A 21,128-nucleotide genomic window follows, 5' to 3' on the forward strand; every position below is an offset into this window, starting at 1 on the left:
TGGGAGGGGACTGGGAGGGACTGGAGATGGATTGGGAGGGGACTGGGAGGGGACTGGGAGCACTGGGAAGGGACTGGAGGTGGATTGAGAGGGACTGGGAGGGGACTGGGAGGGACTGGAGGTGGATTGAGAGGGACTGGGAGGGGACTGGGAGCACTGGGAAGGGACTGGGAGCACTGGGAGGGGACTGGGAGGGACTGGAGATGGGTTGAGAGGGGGCTGGGAGGAGACTGGGAGCACTGGGAGGGACTGGAGGTGGATTGGGAGGGGACTGGGAGCACTGGGAGGGGACTGGGAGGGACTGGAGATGGATTGGGAGGGACTGGAGGTGGACTGGGAGGGGACTGGGAGCACTGGGAGGGGACTGGGAAGGGACTGGAGATGGATTGGGAGGGGACTGGGAGCACTGGGAGGGGACTGGGAAGGGACTGGAGATGGATTGGGAGGGGACTGGGAGCACTGGGAGGGGACTGGGAGGGTCTGGAGGTGGACTGGGAAGGGACTGGGAGCACTGGGAGGGGACTGGGAGCACTGGGAAGGGACTGGGAGGGACTGGAGGTGGATTGGGAGGGACTGGGAGCACTGGGAGGGACTGGAGATGGACTGGGAGGGGACTGGGAGCACTGGGAGGGGACTAGGAGGGACTGGGAGCACTGGAGGTGGGTTGGGAGGGGTCCGTACTGGTCTGTACTGGCCCATACTGGTCTGTACTGGGGGCCGGCGCGGCTGCAGGAGGCGCTGGGGGGGACATTACCGATCTGTACTAGGCCATGCTGGTCCGTACCGGCCCGTACTGGTCCATACTGGTCTGTACTGACCCGTACTGGTCCATACTGGTCCGTACTGGTCCTGACTGGTCTGTCCTGGCGTCAGGCACGGCTGCGGGAGGCGCTGCAGGAGCCGCGGGTGGTGCTGACGGACTTTGCGAAGGCGTCGCGGCCGCGGCAGCTGCACCGGGGCTGGCAGGGGCTGCACCGCTTCCTGCAGCAGCACGGCCGCCCGCCCCGGCCCCGCAACCAGGTGGGGACACCGCGGGGACAGGGGGGGACAGCGGGGACGCGGGGGACATCGAGGCCTAGTTCATCATGGCCGCCCCGCGGGGCCTAGTTCATCATGGCCGCCCCGCGGGGCCTAGATCAACATGGCCGCCCCACAGGGCCTAGTTCATCATGGCCGCCCCACGGGGCCTAGTTCATCATGGCCGCCCCGCGGTGCTTGGTTCATCATGGCCGCCCCGCGGGGCCTAGTTCATCATGGCTGCCCCGCGGGGCCTAGTTCATCATGGCCGCCCCACGGGGCCTAGATCAACATGGCCGCCCCGCGGGGCCTAGTTCATCGTGGCTGCCCCGCGGGGCCTAGTTCATCATGGCCGCCCCACGGGGCCTAGTTCATCATGGCCGCCCCGCGGGGCCTAGATCAACATGGCCGCCCCACGGGGCCTACATCAACATGGCCGCCCCACGGGGCCTAGTTCATCGTGGCCGCCCCGCGGGGCCTAGTTCATCATGGCCGCCCCACAGGGCCTAGTTCATCATGGCCGCCCCACGGGGCCTAGTTCATCATGGCCGCCCCACGGGGCCTAGTTCATCATGGCCGCCCCGCGGGGCCTAGATCAACATGGCCGCCCCACAGGGCCTGGTTCATCATGGCCGCCCCACGGGGCCTAGTTCATCATGGCCGCCCCGCGGGGCCTAGTTCATCATGGCCGCCCCGCGGGGCCTAGTTCATCATGGCCACCCCACGGGGCCTAGTTCATCGTGGCCGCCCCGCAGGGCCTAGTTCATCGTGGCCGCCCCATGGGGCCTAGTTCATCATGGCCGCCCCGCGGGGCCTAGTTCATTATGGCCGCCCCACGGGGCCTAGATCAACATGGCCACCCCGTGGGGCCTAGTTCATCGTGGCCGCCCCACGGGGCCTAGTTCATCATGGCCGCCCCGCGGGGCCTAGTTCATCATGGCCGCCCTGTGGAGCCTAGGCCATAATGGCCGCCAGTCGAGGTCCCCCTCCTGTGTCCCTCGATGTTCCCTCAGGCCCAGGTGGTGGCCCTGGAGGCCTCAGGTTCCCCTCACGTGTGACACGGTGGCCCTGGAGGCCTCAGGTCCCCTTGACGTGTCCCCTCAGGCCAAGGTGGTGGCCCTGGAGGCCTCAGGTTCCCCTCAGGTGTCCCTTGTGTCCCCTCAGGCCAAGGTGGTGGCCCTGGAGGCCTCAGGCTTCTCTCCTGTGTCCCTTTATGTCCCCTTAGGGTGACACGGTGGCCCTGGAGGCCCCAGGTTCCCTTCATGTGTCCCCTCAGGGTGACGTGGTGGCCGTGGAGGCCTCAGGTTCCCCTCAGGTGTCCCCTCAGGCCCAGGTGGTGGCCCCGGGTCCCCCTGACATGTCCCTCGTGTCCCCTCAGGCCCAGGTGGTGGCCCCAGGTCCCTCTCCTGTGTCCCTCGATGTCCCCTCAGGGTGACATGGTGGCCCTGGAGGCCTCAGGTTCCCTTGACGTGTTCCCCATGTCCCCTCAGGCCCAGGTGGTGGCCCTGGAGGCCCCAGGTTCCCCTCAGATGTCCCCTCAGGGTGACGTGGAGGCCCCAGGTCCCCCTCCTGTGTCCCTCAGATGTCCCCTCAGGGTGAGGTGGTGGCCCCAGGTCCCCCTGAGGTGTCCCTGATGTCCCCTGAGGTGGCAGTGGTGTCCCCGCAGGGTGACGCGGCCCAGGTGGTGGCCCTGGCGCGCGAGGCGGCTCCGGGCGAGGAGCTGGACGAGGAGCTGCTGCGGGAACTCGCCTTCCAGGCCACCGGGGACCTGGCGCCCGTCAACGCCTTCATCGGGGGCCTCGCCGCGCAGGAGGTCATGAAGGTAGTGCCCGCCGGGTCCCACCTGGGTGTCACCTGGACATCAAGGTCAACCTTGAGCCCCTGGGTTCCCTCTTAATGATCTGGGTTCCCTCTTGATCACCTGGGTCCCAGCTGGTCACCTGGGTCCTACCTGATCTCCTGGTCCCACCTGGATCCTCGGGTTCCTCCTGGTCCCACCTGGATCCTTGGGTTCCTCCTGGGTTCCTCCTGGGTTCGTCCTGGGTTCTTCCTGGTCCTCCCTGGATCCTTGGGTTCCTCCTTGTCCCACCTGGATCCCTGGGTTCCTCCTGGTCCCACCTGGATCCTTGGGTTCCTCCTGGTCCCACCTGGATCCTTGGGTTCCTCCTGGTCCCACCTGGATCCTCAGGTTCCTCCTGGTCCCACCTGGATCCTTGGGTTCCTCCTGGTCCCACCTGGATCCTCAGGTTCCTCCTGGTCCCACCTGGATCCCTGGGTTCCTCCTGGTCCCACCTGGATCCCTGGGTTCCTCCTGGTCCCACCTGGATCCCTGGGTTCCTCCTTGTCCCACCTGGATCCTTGGGTTCCTCCTGGTCCCACCTGGATCCTCAGGTTCCTCCTCATCTCCTGGTCCCACCTGGATCCTGGGTTCCTCCTGGTCCCTTGTGGATCCTGGGTTCCTCCTGGGTTCCTCCTGGATCCTTGGGTTCCTCCTGGGTTCCTCCTGATCCCCCCTGGATCCCTGGGTTCCTCCTGGTCCCACCTGGATCCTTGGGTTCCTCCTTGTCCCACCTGGATCCCTGGGTTCCTCCTGGTCCCACCTGGATCCCTGGGTTCCTCCTTGTCCCACCTGGATCCTTGGGTTCCTCCTGATCCCCCCTGGATCCCTGGGTTCCTCCTGGTCCCACCTGGATCCTTGGGTTCCTCCTGGTCCCACCTGGATCCTCAGGTTCCTCCTCATCTCCTGATCCCCCTGGGTTCTTTTTGGGTTCCTCCTGATCCCCCCTGGATCCTTGGGTTCCTCCTGGGTTCCTCCTGATCCCCCTGGGTTCCTCCTGGATCCTTGGGTTCCTCCTGATCCCACCTGGATCCTTGGGTTCCTCCTGGTCCCTTGTGGATCCTTGGGTTCCTCCTGGGTTCCTCCTGGTCCCACCTGGATCCTCAGGTTCCTCCTGGTCTCCCTGGATCCTGGGTTTCTCCTCATGTCCTGATCTCCCTGGGTTCTTCTTGGGTTCCTCCTGATCCCCCTGGGTTCCTCCTGGGTTCCTCCTGGATCCTTGGGTTCCTCCTGGGTTCCTCCTGGATCCTTGGGTTCCTCCTGGGTTCCTCCTGGGTTCCTCCTGATCCCCCTGGGTTCCTCCTGGATCCTTGGGTTCCTCCTGGTCCCACCTGGATCCTCAGGTTCCTCCTCATCTCCTGATCCCCCTGGGTTCCTCCTGGGTTCCTCCTGGGTTCCTCCTGATCCCCCTGGGTTCCTCCTGGATCCTTGGGTTCCTCCTGATCCCACCTGGATCCTTGGGTTCCTCCTGGTCCCTTGTGGATCCTTGGGTTCCTCCTGGGTTCCTCCTGGGTTCCTCCTGATCCCCCTGGGTTCCTCCTGGATCCTTGGGTTCCTCCTGGTCCCACCTGGATCCCTGGGTTCCTCCTGGTCCCACCTGGATCCTCAGGTTCCTCCTCATCTCCTGATCCCCCTGGGTTCTTTTTGGGTTCCTCCTGATCCCCCCTGGATCCTTGGGTTCCTCCTGGGTTCCTCCTGGATCCTTGGGTTCCTCCTGATCCCCCTGGGTTCCTCCTGGTCCCACCTGGATCCTCAGGTTCCTCCTGGTCCCACCTGGATCCTTGGGTTCCTCCTGGGTTCCTCCTGATCTCCTGGCTCCCACCTGGATCCTGGGGTTCCTCCTGGGTCCCCGTTGGGTGCTGTCCCCCCCGTGACGGGCGCTGTCCCCAGGCGGTGTCGGGGAAGTTCACGCCCATCACCCAGTGGCTTTACTTCGACGCCCTCGAGTGTCTCCCCGAGGAGGACAAGGACTCGCTTCTCACCGAGGAGCAGTGTCGCCCGGTCAGCAGCCGCCCCCGGGACCTCCTGGCCTTGGGGTCTTCTCGGGGTCCCCCGGGGGTTGGGATCATCTCAGGATCTCTTAGGGCTTGGGATCTTCTCAGGTTGGGATCTTCTCGAGGTTCCTCGCGGGTTGGGATCATCTCAGGATCTCTTAGGGCTTGGGATCTTCTCGGGTTGGGGTCTTCTCAAGGTTCCCCATGGGTTGAGGTCATCTCAGGATCTCTTAAGGGTTGGGATCTTCTCGGGTTGGGATCTTCTCAAGGTTCCCCTGGGCTGGGAGCTCATTGGAGTCTCTTAGGGGTCACGATCTCCTTGGGTTGGGATCTTCTCGAGGTTCCTCATGGGTTGGGGTCATCTTAGGATCTCTTAGGGTTTGGGATCTTCTCGGGTTGGGATCTTCTCGAGGTTCCCCTGGGCTGGGATCTCCTGGGGGTCTCCTGGGGGTCGGGATCTCCATGGGTCGGGGTCTCCTGGGGTTCTCCATGGGTCGGGATCTCCTGGGGTTGTGGTGTCGGTGACGGGGCCGTGTCCGTGTGTCCCCAGCGCAACAGCCGCTACGACGGGCAGGTGGCCGTCTTCGGGGCGGAGCTGCAGGCCAAGCTGGGCGCCCAGAAGTATTTTGTGGTCAGTGACCCTCGCGCGGCCCCAAGACTCCATGGTCACCTCAGGCTTCAGCCTGGAGTGGCCCCAGGTGGCCCTCAGGTGGCCCCAGGCATCTCCAGGTCTCCAAGGCCACCCCAGGCTCCATCCTGGGGTGTCCTCGGGTGGCTCTAGGTGTTCCTCAGGTGGCCCCAAGATTCTTCAGGTGTCCCTCAGGTGTCCCTCAGGTGTCCCCAAGCATCTCCAGGTCTCCATGGCCACCTCAGGCTTCGTCCTGGAGTGTCCCCAGGTGTCCCCAGATCTCCATGGCCACCTCGGGTTCCATCTTGGAGCATCCTTAGGTGTCCCCAAGCGTCCCTAGGTGTCCCCAAGCATCTCAAAGTCTCGCTGGCCACCTCAGGCTTCATCTTGGAGTGTCCTCAGGTGTCCCCAGGTGTCTCCAGGTCTCCATGGCCACCTCGGGCTTCATCCTGGAGTGTCCCCAGGTGTCCCCAAGTGTCCCCAGGTGTCTCCTGGCCTCTGTGGCCACCTCAGGCTTCATCCTGGAGTGTCCCCAGGTGTCCTCAGGTGTCCCCAAGCATCTCCAGGCCTCCATGGCCACCTCAGGCTCCCTCCTGGAGTGTCCTCAGGTGTCTCTAGGTGTTCCTCAGGTGTCCCCAAGGTTCTTCAGGTGTCCCCAGGCCTCCATGGCCACCTCGGGCTCCGTCCTGGAGTGTCCTCAGGTGTCCCCAAGGTTCTTCAGGTGTCCCCAAGTATCCCCAGGTGTCCATAAGTGTCCCTACATGTCCCTCAGGTGTCCCCAGGCCTCCATGGCCACCTCGGGCTTCATCCTGAAGCATCCTCAGGTGTCCCCAGGTGTCCCCAAGCCTCCAAAGCCACCTCAGGCTTCATCCGGGAGTGTCTTCAAGTGTCCCCAGGTGTCCCTCAGGTGTCCCCAAGCATCTCCAGGTCTCCATGGCCACCTCGGGCTTCATCCTGAAGCATCCTCAGGTGTCCCCAGGTGTCCCCAAGCCTCCAAAGCCACCTCAGGCTTCATCCTGGAGTGTCTTCAAGTGTCCCCAGGTGTCCCTCAGGTGTCCCCAAGCATCTCCAGGTCTCCCTGGCCACCTCAGGCTTCCTCCTCGAGCTTCCCCAGGTGTCCCTAGGTGTCCTCAAGCCTCCAAAGCCACCTCAGGCTTCATCTTAGAGTGTCCTCAGGTGTCTCTAAGTGTCCTCAGGTGTCCCCAGGTGTCCCTAGGTCTCCATGGCCACCTCGGGCTTCATCCTGGAGTGTCCCCAGGTGTCCCCAAGCATCTCCAGGTCTCCATGGCCACCTCAGGCTTCGTCCTGGAGTGTCCCCAGGTGTCCCCAGATCTCCATGGCCACCTCGGGTTCCATCTTGGAGCATCCTTAGGTGTCTCTTAACTGTCCCCAGGTGTCCCTCAGGTGTCCCCACACATCTCCAAGTCTCCATGGCCACCTCGGGCTTCATCCTGGAGTGTCCCCAAGCGTCCCCAGGTGTCCCCAAGCATCTCAAAGTCTCGCTGGCCACCTCAGGCTTCATCCTGGAGTGTCCCCAGGTGTCCCCAAGCATCTCCAGGTCTCCATGGCCACCTCAGGCTCCATCCTGGGGTGTCCTCAGGTGTCCCCAAGGTTCTTCAGGTGTCCCCAAGTGTCCCCAAGCATCTCCAGGTCTCCATGGCCACCTCGGGCTTCATCCTGGAGTGTCTCCAGGTGTCCCCAAGCATCTGCAAGTCTCCATGGCCACCTCAGGCTTCATCCTGGAGTGTCCCCAGGTGTCCCTAGGTGTCCCCAAGCCTCCAAAGCCACCTCAGGCTTCATCCTGGAGTGTCCTCAAGTGTCCCCAGGTGTCCCCAGGCATCTCCAGGTCTCCATGGCCACCTCAGGCTCCATCCTGGAGTGTCCTCAGGTGTCTCTAGGTGTCCCCAAGCCTCCAAAGCCACCTCAGGCTTCATCCTGGAGTGTCCCCAGGTGTCCCTAGGTGTCCCCAAGCCTCCAAAGCCACCTCAGGCCGCATCCTGGAGTGGCCCCAGGTGGCCCTCAGGTGGCCCCAGGCATCTCCAGGCCTCCAAGGCCACCTCAGGCTCCATCCTGGAGTGTCCTCAGGTGTCTCTAGGTGTTCCTCAGGTGTCCCCAAGGTTCTTCAGGTGTCCCCAGGCCTCCATGGCCACCTCAAGCTCCCTCCTGGAGTGTCCTCAGGTGTCCCCAAGCGTCCCCAGGTGTCCCCAGGCCTCCATGGCCACCTCAAGCTCCCTCCTGGAGTGTCCTCAGGTGTCCCCAAGGTTTTTCAGGTGTCCCCAAGTATCCCCAGGTGTCCCTCAAAGTGTCCCCAGGTGTCTCCAGGTCTCCCTGACCATCATAGGCTTCATCCTGGACCTTCCCCAGGTGTCCCTCGGTGTCCCTACATGTCCCTCAGGTGTCCCCAGGCCTCCATGGCCACCTCGGGCTTCATCCTGAAGCATCCTCAGGTGTCCCCAGGTGTCCCCAAGCCTCCAAAGCCACCTCAGGCTTCATCCTGGAGTGTCTTCAAGTGTCCCCAGGTGTCCCTCAGGTGTCCCCAGGCATCTCCAGGTCTCCAAGGCCACCTCGGGCTTCATCCTGGAGTGTCCCCAGGTGTCCTCAGGTGTCCCCAAGCATCTCCAGGTCTCCCTGGCCACCTCAGGCTTCCTCCTCGAGCTTCCCCAGGTGTCCCTAGGTGTCCCCAAGCCTCCAAAGCCACCTCAGGCTTCATCTTGGAGTGTCCTCAGGTGTCTCTAAGTGTCCTCAGGTGTCCCCAGGTGTCCCTAGGTCTCCATGGCCACCTTGGGCTTCATCCTGGAGTGTCCCCAGGTGTCCCCGAGCATCTCCAGGTGTCTCTCAGGTGTACCCAAGCATCTCCAGGTCTCCATGGCCACCTCAGGCTTCGTCCTGGAGTGTCCCCAGGTGTCCCCAGATCTCCATGGCCACCTCGGGCTCCATCTTGGAGCATCCTTAGGTGTCTCTTAAGTGTCCCCAGGTGTCCCTCAGGTGTCCCCAGGCATCTCCAGGCCTCCATGGCCACCTCAGGCTCCCTCCTGGAGTGTTCTCAGGTGTCTCTAGGTGTTCCTCAGGTGTCCCCAGGTGTCCCTCAGGTGTCCCCAAGCGTCCCCAGGTCTCCATGGCCACCTCAGGCTCCCTCCTGGAGTGTCCCCAGGTGTCCCCAGGTCTCTATAGCCGCCTCAGGCTTCATCCTGGAGTGTCTTCAAGTGTCCCCCGGTGTCCCCAAGCGTCCCTAGGTCTCCCTGGCCACCTCAGGCTTCCTCCTCGAGCTTCCCCAGGTGTCCCTAGGTGTCCTCAAGCCTCCAAAGCCACCTCAGGCTTCATCTTGGAGTGTCCTCAGGTGTCCCTAGGTGTCCCCAAGCCTCCACGGCCACCTCGGGCTCCATCTTGGAGTGTCCTCAGGTGTCTCTAAGTGTCCCCAGGTGTCCCCAGGTCTCCATGGCCACCTCGGGCTTCATCCTGGAGTGTCCCCAGGTGTCTCTCAGGTGTCCCCAAGCATCTCCAAGTCTCCATGGCCACCTCGGGCTCCATCTTGGAGCGTCCTCAGGTGTCTCTAAGTGTCCTCGGGTGTCTCCAGGTGTCCCCAAGCCTCCATGGCCACCTCGGGCTCCGTCTTGGAGCATCCTCAGGTGTCTCTAAGCGTCCTCAGGTGTCCCCGGGTTGCCCCCAAGCGTCCCCAGGTTGTCCCCCGGTGTCCCCACGCGTCCGTGTCCCCGCGGGGCAGGTGGGGGCGGGCGCCATCGGCTGCGAGCTGCTCAAGAACTTCGCCATGATGGGCCTGGGCTGCGGCCCCGAGGGCTGCGTCACCGTCACCGACATGGACACCATCGAGAAGTCCAACCTCAACCGGCAGTTCCTCTTCCGGCCCTGGGACGTCACGGTGAGAGACGGAGACCGCGGGGTGGGGTGGGAGAGCTCGGAGGGACCACGGGGGGGGCGCGGGGCTTGAGGATCCAGGGATGGAGACCAGGAGGTGGAGATGGTGGTGGGAGCCACCTCGGAGATGGAGAAGTTGGGTTGTTCGTCACCTAGAGTTGACGTTGGGTTGGGTTGGGAGAGGTTTGAGAGGGTGGGATGGAGACCAGGAGGTGGAGATCGTGGTGGGAACCATCTCAGGGATGGAACCGTTGGGTTGGTGAAGGTCAAGGGTTGATGTTGGGTTGGGTTGGAGAGGTTTGAGAGGGTGGGATGGAGACCAGGAGGTGGAGATCGTGGTGGGAACCATCTCAGGGATGGAACCGTTGGGTTGTTCGTCATCAAGGGTTGATGTTTGAGAGGGTGGGATGGAGTCTTGGGGGTTGAGGATCAATGGATGGAGACCAGGAGGTGGAGATCGTGGTGGGAGCCACCTCGGAGATGGAGAAGTTGGGTTGGTGGAGGTCAAGGGTTGATGTTGGGTTGGGTTGGGAGAGGTTTGAGAGGGTGGGATGGAGACCAGGAGGTGGAGATCGTGGTGGGAACCACCTCAGAGGTGGAGAAGTTGGGTTTGTGGAGGTCAAGGGTTGATGTTGGGTTGGGTTGGAGAGGTTGGAGGGAGCAGGATGGAGTCTTTGAGGTTGAGGATTGATGGATGGAGACCAGGAGGTGGAGATGGTGGTGGGAACCATCTTGGAGATGGAACCGTTGGGTTGTTCATCATCAAGAGTTGATGTTGGGAGAGGTTGGAGGGAGCAGGATGGAGTCTTTGAGGTTGAGGATCGATGGATGGAGACCAGGAGGTGGAGAACATGGTGGGAACCATCTCGGAGATGGAACCGTTGGGTTGTTCGTCATCAAGGGTTGATGTTTGAGAGGGTGGGATGGAGTCTTGGGGGTTGAGGATCAATGGATGGAGACCAGGAGGTGGAGATCGTGGTGGGAACCATCTCAGAGATGGAACCGTTGGGTTGTTTGTCATCAAAAGTTGACGTTGGGTTGGGTTGGGGAGGTCCAGGGGGGTCGTGGAGGTGGGTGGGGACCCGGTGGGACGCGTCGTCTCGCCCTCCAGAAGCTGAAGTCGGAGCGAGCGGCGGCCGCCGTGCGGGAGATGAACCCGTCGCTGCGCGTCAGCAGCCGCCCCGACCGCGTCGGCCCCGACACCGAGCGCGTCTACGACGACGACTTCTTCGAGGCCCTCGACGGCGTCGCCAACGCCCTCGACAACGTGGACGCCCGTGAGAGGCCGGGGGAGCGTCTCGGGGGGGGTTGAGGGCACCTCGGGGGGGTTTGAGGGCATCTCGAGGGGTTTGGGGGCATCTTGAGGGGGTTTGAGGGCATCTTGAGGGGGGTTGAGGGCATCTCAGGGGGGTTTGAGGGCGTCTTGGGGGGGTTGAAGGCATCTTGAAGGGGTTTGAGGGCATCTCGAGGGAGTTTGAGAGCATCTTGAGGGGGTTTGAGGGCATCTCGAGGGGATTTAAGAGCATCTTGAAGAGATTTGAGGGCGTTTTGGGGGGGTTGAAGGCATCTTGGGGGGGTTGAAGGTATCTTGAGGAAGTTTGAGGGCATCTTGAGGGGGTTTGAGGGCATCTCAGGGGGGTTTGGGGGCATCTTGAGGGGCTTGGGGGCACCTTGAGGGGATTTGGGGGCATCTTGAGGGGGTTTGGGGGCATCTTGAGGGGGTTTGAGGGCATCTCAGGGGGGTTTGAGGGCATCTCGGGGGGGTTTGAGGGCATCTCGAGGGAGTTTGAGAGCATCTCGAGGGAGTTTGAGAGCATCTTGAGGGGGTTTGAGGGCATCTCGAGGGGATTTCAGAGCATCTTGAGGAGGTTTGAGGGCATCTTGGGGGGATTTGAGGGCATCTCGAGGGGGTTTGGGGGCACCTTGAGGGGTTTGAGGGCATCTTGAAGGGGTTTGGGGGCATCTTGAGGGGTTTGGGGGCATCTTGAGGGGGTTTGAGGGCATCTCGAGGGGTTTGGGGGCATCTTGAGGGGTTTGAGGGCACCTTGAGGGGCTTGGGGGCACCTTGAGGGGGTTTGGGGGCATCTTGAGGGGGTTCGGGGGCATCTCGGGGGGGTTCGGGGGCATCTCGGGGGGGTTTGAGGGCATCTGGGGGGGGTTTGAGGGCGTCTTGGGGGGGTTGAAGGCATCTTGAGGGGGTTTGAGAGCGTTTTGGGGGGGTTGAAGGCATCTTGGGGGGGTTGAAGGTATCTTGAGGAGGTTTGAGGGCATTTCAGGGGGGTGGAGGGCATCTTGAGGGGGTTTGAGGGCACCTTGAGGGGGTTTGGGGGCATCTTGAGGGGCTTGGGGGCACCTTGAGGGGGTTTGGGGGCATCTTGAGGGGGTTTGAGGGCATCTTGGGAGGGTTTGAGGGCATCTCGGGGGGGTTTGGGGTGTCCGGGAGCCCCCCTGGGAGCCGCAGCCCGCGCCGTGTCCCCCCCCAGGGCTCTATATGGACCGACGCTGCGTCTATTACCGGAAGCCGCTGCTGGAGTCGGGGACGTTGGGCACCAAGGGCAACGTGCAGGTGGTCATCCCCTTCCTCAGCGAGTCCTACAGCTCCAGCCAGGACCCCCCCGAGAAGGCCATCCCCATCTGCACCCTCAAGAACTTCCCCAACGCCATCGAGCACACCCTCCAGGTACCCGGGGGGGCATCTAGAGGGGCTTTGGGGACATCTGGAGGAGCTTTGAGGGCATCTGGAGGGGCTTTGGGGGCACCTGGAGGGGCTTTGAGGGCATCTGGAGGGGCTTTGGGGGCACCTGGAGGGGCTTTGAGGGCATCTGGAGGGGCTTTGGGGGCACCTGGAGGGGCTTTGAGGGCATCTGGAGGGGCTTTGGGGACACCTGGAGGGGCTTTGAGGGCATCTGGAGGGGCTTTGAGGGCACCTGGAGGGGCTTTGAGGGCATCTAGAGGGGCTTTGGGGGCGTTGAGGGGCTTTGAGGGCATCTAGAGGGGCTTTGAGGGCATTTAGGGGCTTTTAGAGGGGCTTTGAGGCCATCTAGAAGGGCTTTGAGGGCATCTAGAGGGGCTTTGGGGGCGTTGAGGGGCTTTGAGGGCATCTAGAGGGGCTTGGAGGGTGTTTAGGAGCTTCTAGAGGGGCTTTGAGGGCATCTAGAAGGGCATTGAGGGCATCTAGAAGGGCTTTCTGGGCTTCTAGAGGACTTTGAGGCCATCTAGAGGGGCTTTGAGGGCATCTAGAAGGGCTTTGAGGGCGTTTAGGGGCTTCTAGAGGGGCTTTGAGGGCATCTAGAGGGGCTTTGGGGGCGTTGAGGGGCTTTGAGGGCATCTAGAGGGGCTTTGAGGGCATCTAGAGGGGCTTGGAGGGTTTTTAGGAGCTTCTAGAGGGGCTTTGAGGGCATCTAGAAGGGCATTGAGGGCATCTGGAAGGGCTTTCTGGGCTTCTAGAGGACTTTGAGGCCATCTAGAGGGGCTTTGAGGGCATCTAGAAGGGCTTTGAGGGCATTTAGGGGCTTCTAGAGGGGCTTTGAGGGCATCTAGAGGGGCGTTGGAGGTGTTGAGGGGCTTTGAGGGCATCGAGAGGGGCTTTGAGGGCATCGAGAGGGGCTTTGAGGGCATCTAGAAGGGCTTGGAGGGCGTTTAGGGGCTTCTAGAGGGGCTTTGAGGGCATCTAGAAGGGCTTTGAGGGCTTCTAGAAGGGCTTTGAGGGTTTTTAGGAGCTTCTAGAGGGGCTTTGAGGGCATCTAGAAGGGCATTGAGGGCATCTGGAAGGGCTTTCTGGGCTTCTAGAGGACTTTGAGGCCATCTAGAGGGGCTTTGAGGGCATCTAGAAGGGCTTTGAGGGCATTTAGGGGCTTCTAGAGGGGCTTTGAGGGCATCTAGAGGGGCTTTGGAGGTGTTGAGGGGCTTTGAGGGCATCGAGAGGGGCTTTGAGGGCATCGAGAGGGGCTTTGAGGGCATCTAGAAGGGCTTGGAGGGCGTTTAGGGGCTTCTAGAGGGGCTTTGAGGGCATCTAGAAGGGCTTTGAGGGCTTCTAGAAGGGCTTTGAGGGCTTCTAGAGGGGCTTTGAGGGCTCCTAGAAGGGCTTTGAGGGCATCTAGAGGGGCTTTGAGGGCTTCTAGAGGGGCTTTGAGGGCATCTAGAAGGACCTTGGGGGCATCTAGGGGGGTTTAGGGGCTTCTAGAAGGGCTTTGAGAGCATCTAGAAAGGGTTTGGAGGCATCGAGAGGGGTTTTGAGGGCACCTGGAGGGACTTTGTGGGTATCTAGAAGGGCTTTTGGGGCTTTCAGAGGGGCTTTGAGGGCGTCTAGAAGGGCTTTTTGGGCTTCTAGGAGGCTTTGGAGCCTCTAGAAAGGGTTTGGAGGCATCTAAAGGTGCTTTGAGAGCATCTAGAAAGAGTTTGGAGGCACCTAGAGGGGTTTGAGGGCACCTAGAAGGGCTTTGAGGGCATCTAGAAGGGCTTGGGGGGCTTCTAGAAAGGGTTTGGAGGCATCTAGAGGGGCTTTGAGGGCGTCTAGAAGGGCTTTGAGAGCATCTAGAAGAGGTTTGGAGGCACCTAGAGGGGTTTGAGGGCACCTAGAGGGGCTTTGAGGGCGTCTAGAAGGGCTTTTTGGGCTTCTAGGAGGCTTTGGGGCCTCTAGAAAGAGTTTGGAGGCACCTAGAGGGGTTTGAGGGCACCTGGAGGGGTTTGAGGGCACCTGGAGGGGGTTTGGGGTCACCTGGAGGGGCTTTGAGGGCACCTAGAGGGGCTTTGAGGGTGTCTAGAAGGGCTTTGAGAGCATCTAGAAGAGGTTTGGAGGCACCTAGAAGGGCTTTGAGGGCATCTAGAAGGGCTTTGAGGGCGTCTAGAAGAGGTTTGGAGGCACCTAGAGGGGTTTGAGGGCACCTGGAGGGGTTTGAGGGCACCTGGAGGGGGTTTGGGGTCACCTGGAGGGGCTTTGAGGGCACCTAGAGGGGCTTTGAGGGTGTCTAGAAGGGCTTTGAGAGCATCTAGAAGAGGTTTGGAGGCACCTAGAGGGGTTTGAGGGCACTTGGAGGGGCTTTGGGGACACCTGGAGGGGCTTTGAGGGCACCTAGAGGGGCTTTGGGGACACCTGGAGGGGCTTTGGGGTGACCTGGGGCCCCGTTTCTCGCAGTGGGCGCGGGACGAGTTCGAGGGGCTCTTCAAGCAGCCGGCGGAGAACGTCAACCAGTACCTGACGTGGGTGTCACCGGCCCCCGTGGCCCCCTGGCCCCCCGGCCCCCTGGCCCCCTGGCCCCCTGGCCCCCTGGCCCCCAGTCGTAGCCCAGTCACAGGGGGTGGTGGCCCAGCCACCCTCAGTGGTGGCCCAGCCGCTGTGGTTGGTGGCCCAGCTGCCCTCAGTGGTGGCCCAGTCACAGGGGGTGGTGGCCCAGCCACCCTCAGTGGTGGCCCAGCCGCTGTAGTTGGTGGCCCAGCCACACTCAGTGGTGGCCCAGCTGCTGTGGTTGGTGGCCCAGTCACCCTCAGTGGTGGCCCAGCCCCTGTGGTTGGTGGCCCAGCTGCCCTCAGTGGTGGCCCAGGCACTGTGGTTGGTAGCCCAGCCGCCCTGGTTGGTAGCCCAGCCGCCTTGGTTGGTAGCCCAGCTGCCATGGCTGATAGCCCAGCTGCCCTGGTTGGTAGCCCAGCCGCCATGGTTGATAGCCCAGCCACCTTGGTTGATAGCCCAGCCACCATGTTGGTAGCCCAGCCACCATGGCTGGTAGCCCAGCCGCCATGGTTGGTAGCCCAGCTGCCCTGGTCGGTAGCCCAGCCACTATGGTTGGTAGCCCAGCCGCCGGGTTGGTAGCCCAGCCACTGTGGTTGGTAGCCCAGCTGCACTCAATGGTGGCCCAGCTGCTGTGGTTGGTAGCCCAGCCGCACTCAGTGGTGGCCCAGCCGCTATGGTTGCTAGCCCAGCTGCCCTGGTTGGTAGCCCAGCCGCCCTGGTTGGTAGCCCAGCCGCCATGTTGGTAGCCCAGCCACCACGTTGGTAGCCCAGCCACTATGGTTGGTAGCCCAGGCGCCATGTCGGTAGCCCAGGCGCCGTGTCGGTAGCCCAGGCGCCCTGGCTGGTGGCCCAGCTGCCCGTGTGGCCGGCAGGGACCCGCGGTTCGTGGAGCGGACGCTGCGGCTGGCGGGGACGCAGCCGCTGGAGGTGCTGGAGGCCGTGGAGCGCAGCCTGGTGAGCGAGCGGCCGCGCGCCTGGCCCGACTGCGTGGGCTGGGCCTGTCGCCACTGGCACCGCCAGTACAGCAACAACATCCGCCAGCTGCTCCACAACTTCCCCCCGGGCCAGGTGAGACCCTCGGGGGGACCTCGGGGACCTCGGGGACCTCGGGGGGGCACCTCGGGGGGACCTCGGGGGGCGGGACGGCTCGGCGCGGCCTGAGGAACCTGCAGCCACTCGACGTTGAGGAGCTCCATGTTCGAGGCTTCGTGGACCAGCTCGTCGTTAACCAACTCTCCACGTTCAACTCTCTATGTTGGACTCTTCGTCAACCAGCTCTTCGTTAACCAACTCTCCATGTTCAACTCTCTATGTTGGACTCTTCGTCAACCAGCTCTTCGTTACCCAACTCTCCATGTTCAACTCTCTATGTTGGACTCTTCGTCAACCAGCTCTTCATTAACCAACTCTCCACGTTCAACTCTCTATGTTGGACTCTTCGTCAACCAGCTCGTCGTTAACCAGCTCTTCGTTAACCAACTCTCCACGTTCAACTCTCTATGTTGGACTCTTCGTTAACCAGCTCTTCGTTAACCAGCTCTTCGTTAAACAACTCTCCACGTTCAACTCTCTATGTTGGACTCTTCGTTAACCAGCTCTTCGTTAACCAGCTCTTCGTTAACCAACTCTCCACGTTCAACTCTCTATGTTGGACTCTTCGTTAACCAGCTCTTCGTTAACCAGCTCTTCGTTAACCAACTCTCCACGTTCAACTCTCTATGTTGGACTCTTCGTTAGCCAGCTCGTCGTTAACCAACTCTCCACGTTCAACTCTCTATGTTGGACTCTTCGTTAACCAGCTCTTCGTTAGCCAACTCTCCACGTTCAACTCTCTATGTTGGACTCTTCATTAACCAACTCTTCGTTAACCAGCTCTTCATTAACCAGCTCTCCACGTTCAACTCTCTATGTTGGACTCTTCGTTAACCAACTCTTCGTTAACCAGCTCTTCGTTAACCAAGTCTCCACGTTCAACTCTCTATGTTGGACTCTTCGTTAACCAGCTCATCGTTAACCAACTCTCCACGTTCAACTCTCTATGTTGGACTCTTCGTTAACCAGCTCTTCGTTAACCAACTCTCCACGTTCAGCTCTCTATGTTGGACTCTTCGTTAACCAGCTCTTCGTTAACCAGCTCTTCGTTAACCAACTCTCCATGTTCAACTCTCTATGTTGGACTCTTCGTTAACCAGCTCTTCGTTAACCAGCTCTTCATTAACCAACTCTCCACGTTCAACTCTCTATGTTGGACTCTTCGTTAACCAACTCTTCGTTAACCAGCTCTTCGTTAACCAGCTCTCCACGTTCAACTCTCTATGTTGGACTCTTCGTTAACCAACTCTTCGTTAACCAGCTCTTCATTAACCAGCTCTTCATTAACCAACTCTCCACGTTCAACTCTCTATGTTGGACTCTTCGTTAACCAGCTCTTCGTTAACCAACTCTCCACGTTCAACTCTCTATGTTGGACTCTTCGTTAACCAGCTCTTCGTTAACCAACTCTCCACGTTCAACTCTCTATGTTGGACTCTTCGTTAACCAGCTCTTCGTTAACCAACTCTCCATGTTCAACTCTCTGTGTTGGACTCTTCGTTAACCAACTCTTCGTTAACCAGCTCTTCGTTAGCCAACTCTCCATGTTCAACTCTCTGTGTTGGACTCTTCGTTAACCAACTCTTCGTTAACCAGCTCGTCGTCAACCAACTCTCCACGTTCAACTCTCTGTGTTGGACTCTTCGTTAACCAGCTCTTCGTTAACCAACTCTCCATGTTCAACTCTCTGTGTTGGACTCTTCGTTAACCAACTCTTCGTTAACCAAGTCTCCACATTCAACTCTATGTTGGACTCTTCGTTAACCAGCTCTTCGTTAACCAAGTCTCCATGTTCAACTCTCTATGTTGGACTCTTCGTTAACCAGCTCTTCGTTAACCAGCTCTTCGTTAACCAACTCTCCATGTTAGATTCTCCACATTCGACTCTTCGTTAACCAACTCTCCATGTTGGATTCTCCACATTCGACTCTTCGTTAACCAACTCTTCATTAACCAACCCTCCACATTCACCTCTTCGTTAACCAACTCTTCATTGACCAACACACTACATTCAACTCTTGGTTAACCAACTCTTCCTTGACCAGCTCTCCACATTCAACTCATTAACCAACTCTTCATTAACCAACTCTCCACATTTGACTCTTCGTTAACCAACTCTTCATTAACCAACTCCACATTCAACTCTCCACATTGGACTCTTCGTTAACCAACTCTTCGTTAACCAACTCTTCATTGACCAACTCTCAATGTCCAACTCTCCGTGTCCAACTCTTCATTAACCAGCTCTTCGTTAACCAATTCTTCATTAACCAACTCTCCACGTTCGACTCTCCACATTCAACTCTCCACGTTCAACTCTTTGTTGACCGACTCTTCGTTAACCAACTCTTCGTTAACCAACTCTCTGTGTCCACCTCTCTGTGTCCAACTCTTCGTTAACCAGCTCTCCATGTCCAACTCTTCGTTAACCAGCTCTCCACATTCGACTCTCCACATTCGACTCTTCGTTAACCAACTCTTCATTAACCAACTCCCCACATTGAACTCTTCGTTAACCAACTCTTCGTTAATCGACCCTCCACGTTCAACTCTTCGTTAACCAACTCTTCCTTGACCAACTCTCCACATTCAACTCATTAACTAACTCTTCATTAACCAACTCTTCATTAACCAACTCTTCATTAACCAACTCTTCATTAACCAACTCCCCACATTGAACTCTTCGTTAACCAACTCTTCGTTAACCAACTCTCCACATTCGACTGCCCATGTTTGACTCATTAACCAACTCTTCGTTAACCAACTCTCCACATTGGACTCTTCGTTAACCAACTCTTCGTTAACCAACTCTCCACATTGGACTCTTCGTTAACCAACTCTTTGTTAACCAACTCTCCACATTCGACTCTTCGTTAACCAACTCTTCGTTAACCAACTCTCCGCGTTCGACTCTCCACATTTGACTCTTCGTTAACCAACTCTTCGTTAACCACCTCTTCGTTAACCAACTCTCCACCTTCGACTCTCCACGTTCGACTCTTCGTTAAGCGACTCCTCGTTAACGAGCTCTCCGTGTCGGACTCTCCAGGCCGAGCCGAGTTGTCCCGCCCGGGTTGGGGTGGGGGGGGTGGACGCGCCCCACCCCTCGTTACCCTAATTACCCCGTTAACCTCTAATTAGCTCCCTCGTTACCCTGTACCCCTTTAATGATGCGCATTACCCCTCGTTTGCCCCCCCCCCGCCTCGTTAATGCCCCTCATTAACCCCCCCCCCGCCCTCCCGGGACCCCGTCGGGCGGTTGCGGCCTCGTTAACGCTCGTTTCTCCTGCAGAAAACGAACTCGGGGACCTTGTTCTGGTCGGGGCCCAAGCGCTGCCCCCACCCCCTCGTCTTCAACCCCGACAACGTGAGTGGGGGGGCTGCTAACTGCCCCGGGGGGCCGCTAACTGCCCCTGGGGGCTACTAACTGCCCCTGGGGGCTACTAACTGCCCCGGGGGGGCCGCTAACTGCCCCTGGGGGCTACTAACTGCCCCGGGGGGCTACTAACTGCCCCGGGGGGCCCCCTGGTTGCCCCTTCACCCCCTTAGTTGCCTCCTTCACCCCCTTAGTTGCCCCCTCACCCCTCTAATTGCCCCCTTCACCCCCTTAGTTGCCCCCTCACCCCCTTAGTTGCCCCCTGACCCTCTCTAGTTGCCCCCTCACCCCCTTACTTGCCCCATGATCCCCTCTAGTTGCCCCCTCACCCCCTTAGTTGCCCCCTGACCCTCTCTAGTTGCCCCCTCACCCCCTTACTTGCCCCATGATCCCCTCTAGTTGCCCCTTCACCCCCCTAGTTGCCCCCTCACCCCCCTAGTTGCCCCCTCACCCCCTTAGCAGCCCCCTCACCCCTCTAATTGCCCCCTCACCCCCTTAGTTACCCCCTCACCCCTCTAGTTGCCCCCTTCACCCCCTTAGTTACCCCCTCACCCCCTTAGTTGCCCCCTGACCCTCTCTAGTTGCCCCCTCACCCCCTTACATGCCCCATGATCCCCTCTAGTTGCCCCCTGACCCTCTCTAGTTGCCCCCTCACCCCTCTAGTTGCCCCCTCACCCGTCTAGTTGCCCCCTGACCCTCTCTACTTGCCCCCTCACCCCCTTAGTTGCCCCCTCACCCCCTTACTGGCCCCATGATCCCCTCTAGTTGCCCCCTCACCCCTCTAGTTGCCCCCCTCACCCCCTTAGTTACCCCCTCACCCCTCTAGTTGCCCCCTGACCCTCTCTAGTTGCCCCCTCACCCCTCTAGTTGCCCCCTGACCCTCTCTAGTTGCCCCCTCACCCCCTTACATGCCCCATGATCCCCTCTAGTTGCCCCTTCACCCCCTTAGTTGCCCCCTTCACCCCCTTAGTTACCCCCTCACCTCCTTAGTTGCCCCCTGACCCTCTCTAGTTGCCCCCTCACCCCCTTACGTGCCCCATGATCCCCTCTAGTTGCCCCTTCACCCCCTTAGTTGCCCCCTCACCCCTCTAATTGCCCCCTTCACCCCCTTAGTTGCCCCCTCACCCCCTTAGTTGCCCCCTCACCTCTCTAGTTGCCCCCTCACCCGCTTACTTGCCCCATGATCCCCTCTAGTTGCCCCCTCACCCCTCTAGTTCCCCCCTCACCCCCTTAGTTACCCCCTCACCCCTCTAGTTGACCCATCACCCCCTTTGTTGCCTTCTCACCCCCTTAGTTGCCCCCTGACCCTCTCTAGTTGCCCCCTCACCCCTTTACTTGCCCCATGATCCCCTCTAGTTGCCCCTTCACCCCCCTAGTTGCCCCCTCACCCGTCTAGTTGCCCCCTGACCCTCTCTACTTGCCCCCTCACCCCCTTAGTTGCCCCCTCACCCCCTTACTGGCCCCATGATCCCCTCTAGTTGCCCCTTCACCCCTTTAGTTGCCCCCTTCACCCCCTTAGTTCCCCCCTCACCCCTCTAGTTACCCCCCTCACCCCCTTAGTTGCCCCCTCACCCCCTCATTCCTCCCTCCAAGTTGCCCCAAACCCCCTTTAGTTGCCCCCTCACCCCCTTAGTTACCCCCTCACCCCCTCTAAGTGCCCCCTTCACCCCCTTAGTTGCCCCCTCACCCCCTTAGTTACCCCCTCACCCCTCTAGTTGCCCCCTTCACCCTCTTAGTTGCCTCCTTCACCCCCTCAGTTGCCCCAAACCCCCTTCTAGTTGCCCCAAACCCCCTTTTACTTGCCCCCAACCCCCTTTACTTGCCCCAAACCCCCTTTTACTTGCCCCAAACCCCCTGTACTTGCCCCAAACCCCCTTTTACTTGCCCCAAACCCCCTTTAATTGCCCCAAACCCCCTTTTACTTGCCCCAAACCCCCTTCTAGTTGCCCCAACCCCCTTTAATTGCCCCAACCCCCCTTTTACTTGCCCCAAACCCCCTTTAGTTGCCCCCAACCCCCTTTAATTGCCCCAAACCCCCTTTTACTTGCCCCAAACCCCCTTCTAGTTGCCCCCAACCCCCTTTA

The 21,128-nt window shown here is 60.1% G+C and overlaps 2 protein-coding genes across 5 annotated transcripts in view; both read left to right on the forward strand.

The window, feature by feature from the left end:
• UBA1 (ubiquitin like modifier activating enzyme 1) overlaps positions 1–21,128 on the forward strand; it is a 40,670-nt gene that overhangs the window by 13,238 nt on the left and 6,304 nt on the right. The window contains exons 10-19 of the mRNA XM_069882799.1: positions 874–1,020; positions 2,684–2,839; positions 4,745–4,855; positions 5,399–5,479; positions 9,198–9,353; positions 10,461–10,626; positions 11,833–12,029; positions 14,484–14,548; positions 15,449–15,644; positions 18,961–19,035. Coding sequence (XP_069738900.1) covers positions 874–1,020; positions 2,684–2,839; positions 4,745–4,855; positions 5,399–5,479; positions 9,198–9,353; positions 10,461–10,626; positions 11,833–12,029; positions 14,484–14,548; positions 15,449–15,644; positions 18,961–19,035 — 1,350 coding nt within the window. The remainder of the gene's footprint in view (positions 1–873; positions 1,021–2,683; positions 2,840–4,744; positions 4,856–5,398; positions 5,480–9,197; positions 9,354–10,460; positions 10,627–11,832; positions 12,030–14,483; positions 14,549–15,448; positions 15,645–18,960; positions 19,036–21,128) is intronic.
• On the forward strand, positions 5,486–9,191 carry LOC138734970 (SUMO-interacting motif-containing protein 1-like). Of its 4 annotated transcripts, XM_069882803.1 has the most exons (5): positions 5,486–6,197; positions 6,373–6,528; positions 6,735–7,034; positions 7,489–7,602; positions 8,305–9,191. In XM_069882803.1, exons 1-5 carry the CDS (start codon positions 5,905–5,907, stop codon positions 8,438–8,440), a joined length of 999 nt encoding a protein of 332 aa, XP_069738904.1. In that variant the 5' UTR covers positions 5,486–5,904; the 3' UTR covers positions 8,441–9,191. The 4 variants fall into 4 exon arrangements, with proteins under 4 accessions (XP_069738904.1, XP_069738903.1, XP_069738902.1 ...); XM_069882802.1 differs by lacking the exon at positions 7,489–7,602 and having other exon boundaries at positions 6,373–6,754; positions 6,870–7,188; positions 7,996–9,191; XM_069882801.1 differs by having other exon boundaries at positions 7,489–9,191.

The sequence above is a fragment of the Phaenicophaeus curvirostris genome, unplaced genomic scaffold, assembly GCF_032191515.1.
Source record: "Phaenicophaeus curvirostris isolate KB17595 unplaced genomic scaffold, BPBGC_Pcur_1.0 scaffold_356, whole genome shotgun sequence".
NCBI lineage: Eukaryota > Metazoa > Chordata > Aves > Cuculiformes > Cuculidae > Phaenicophaeus > Phaenicophaeus curvirostris.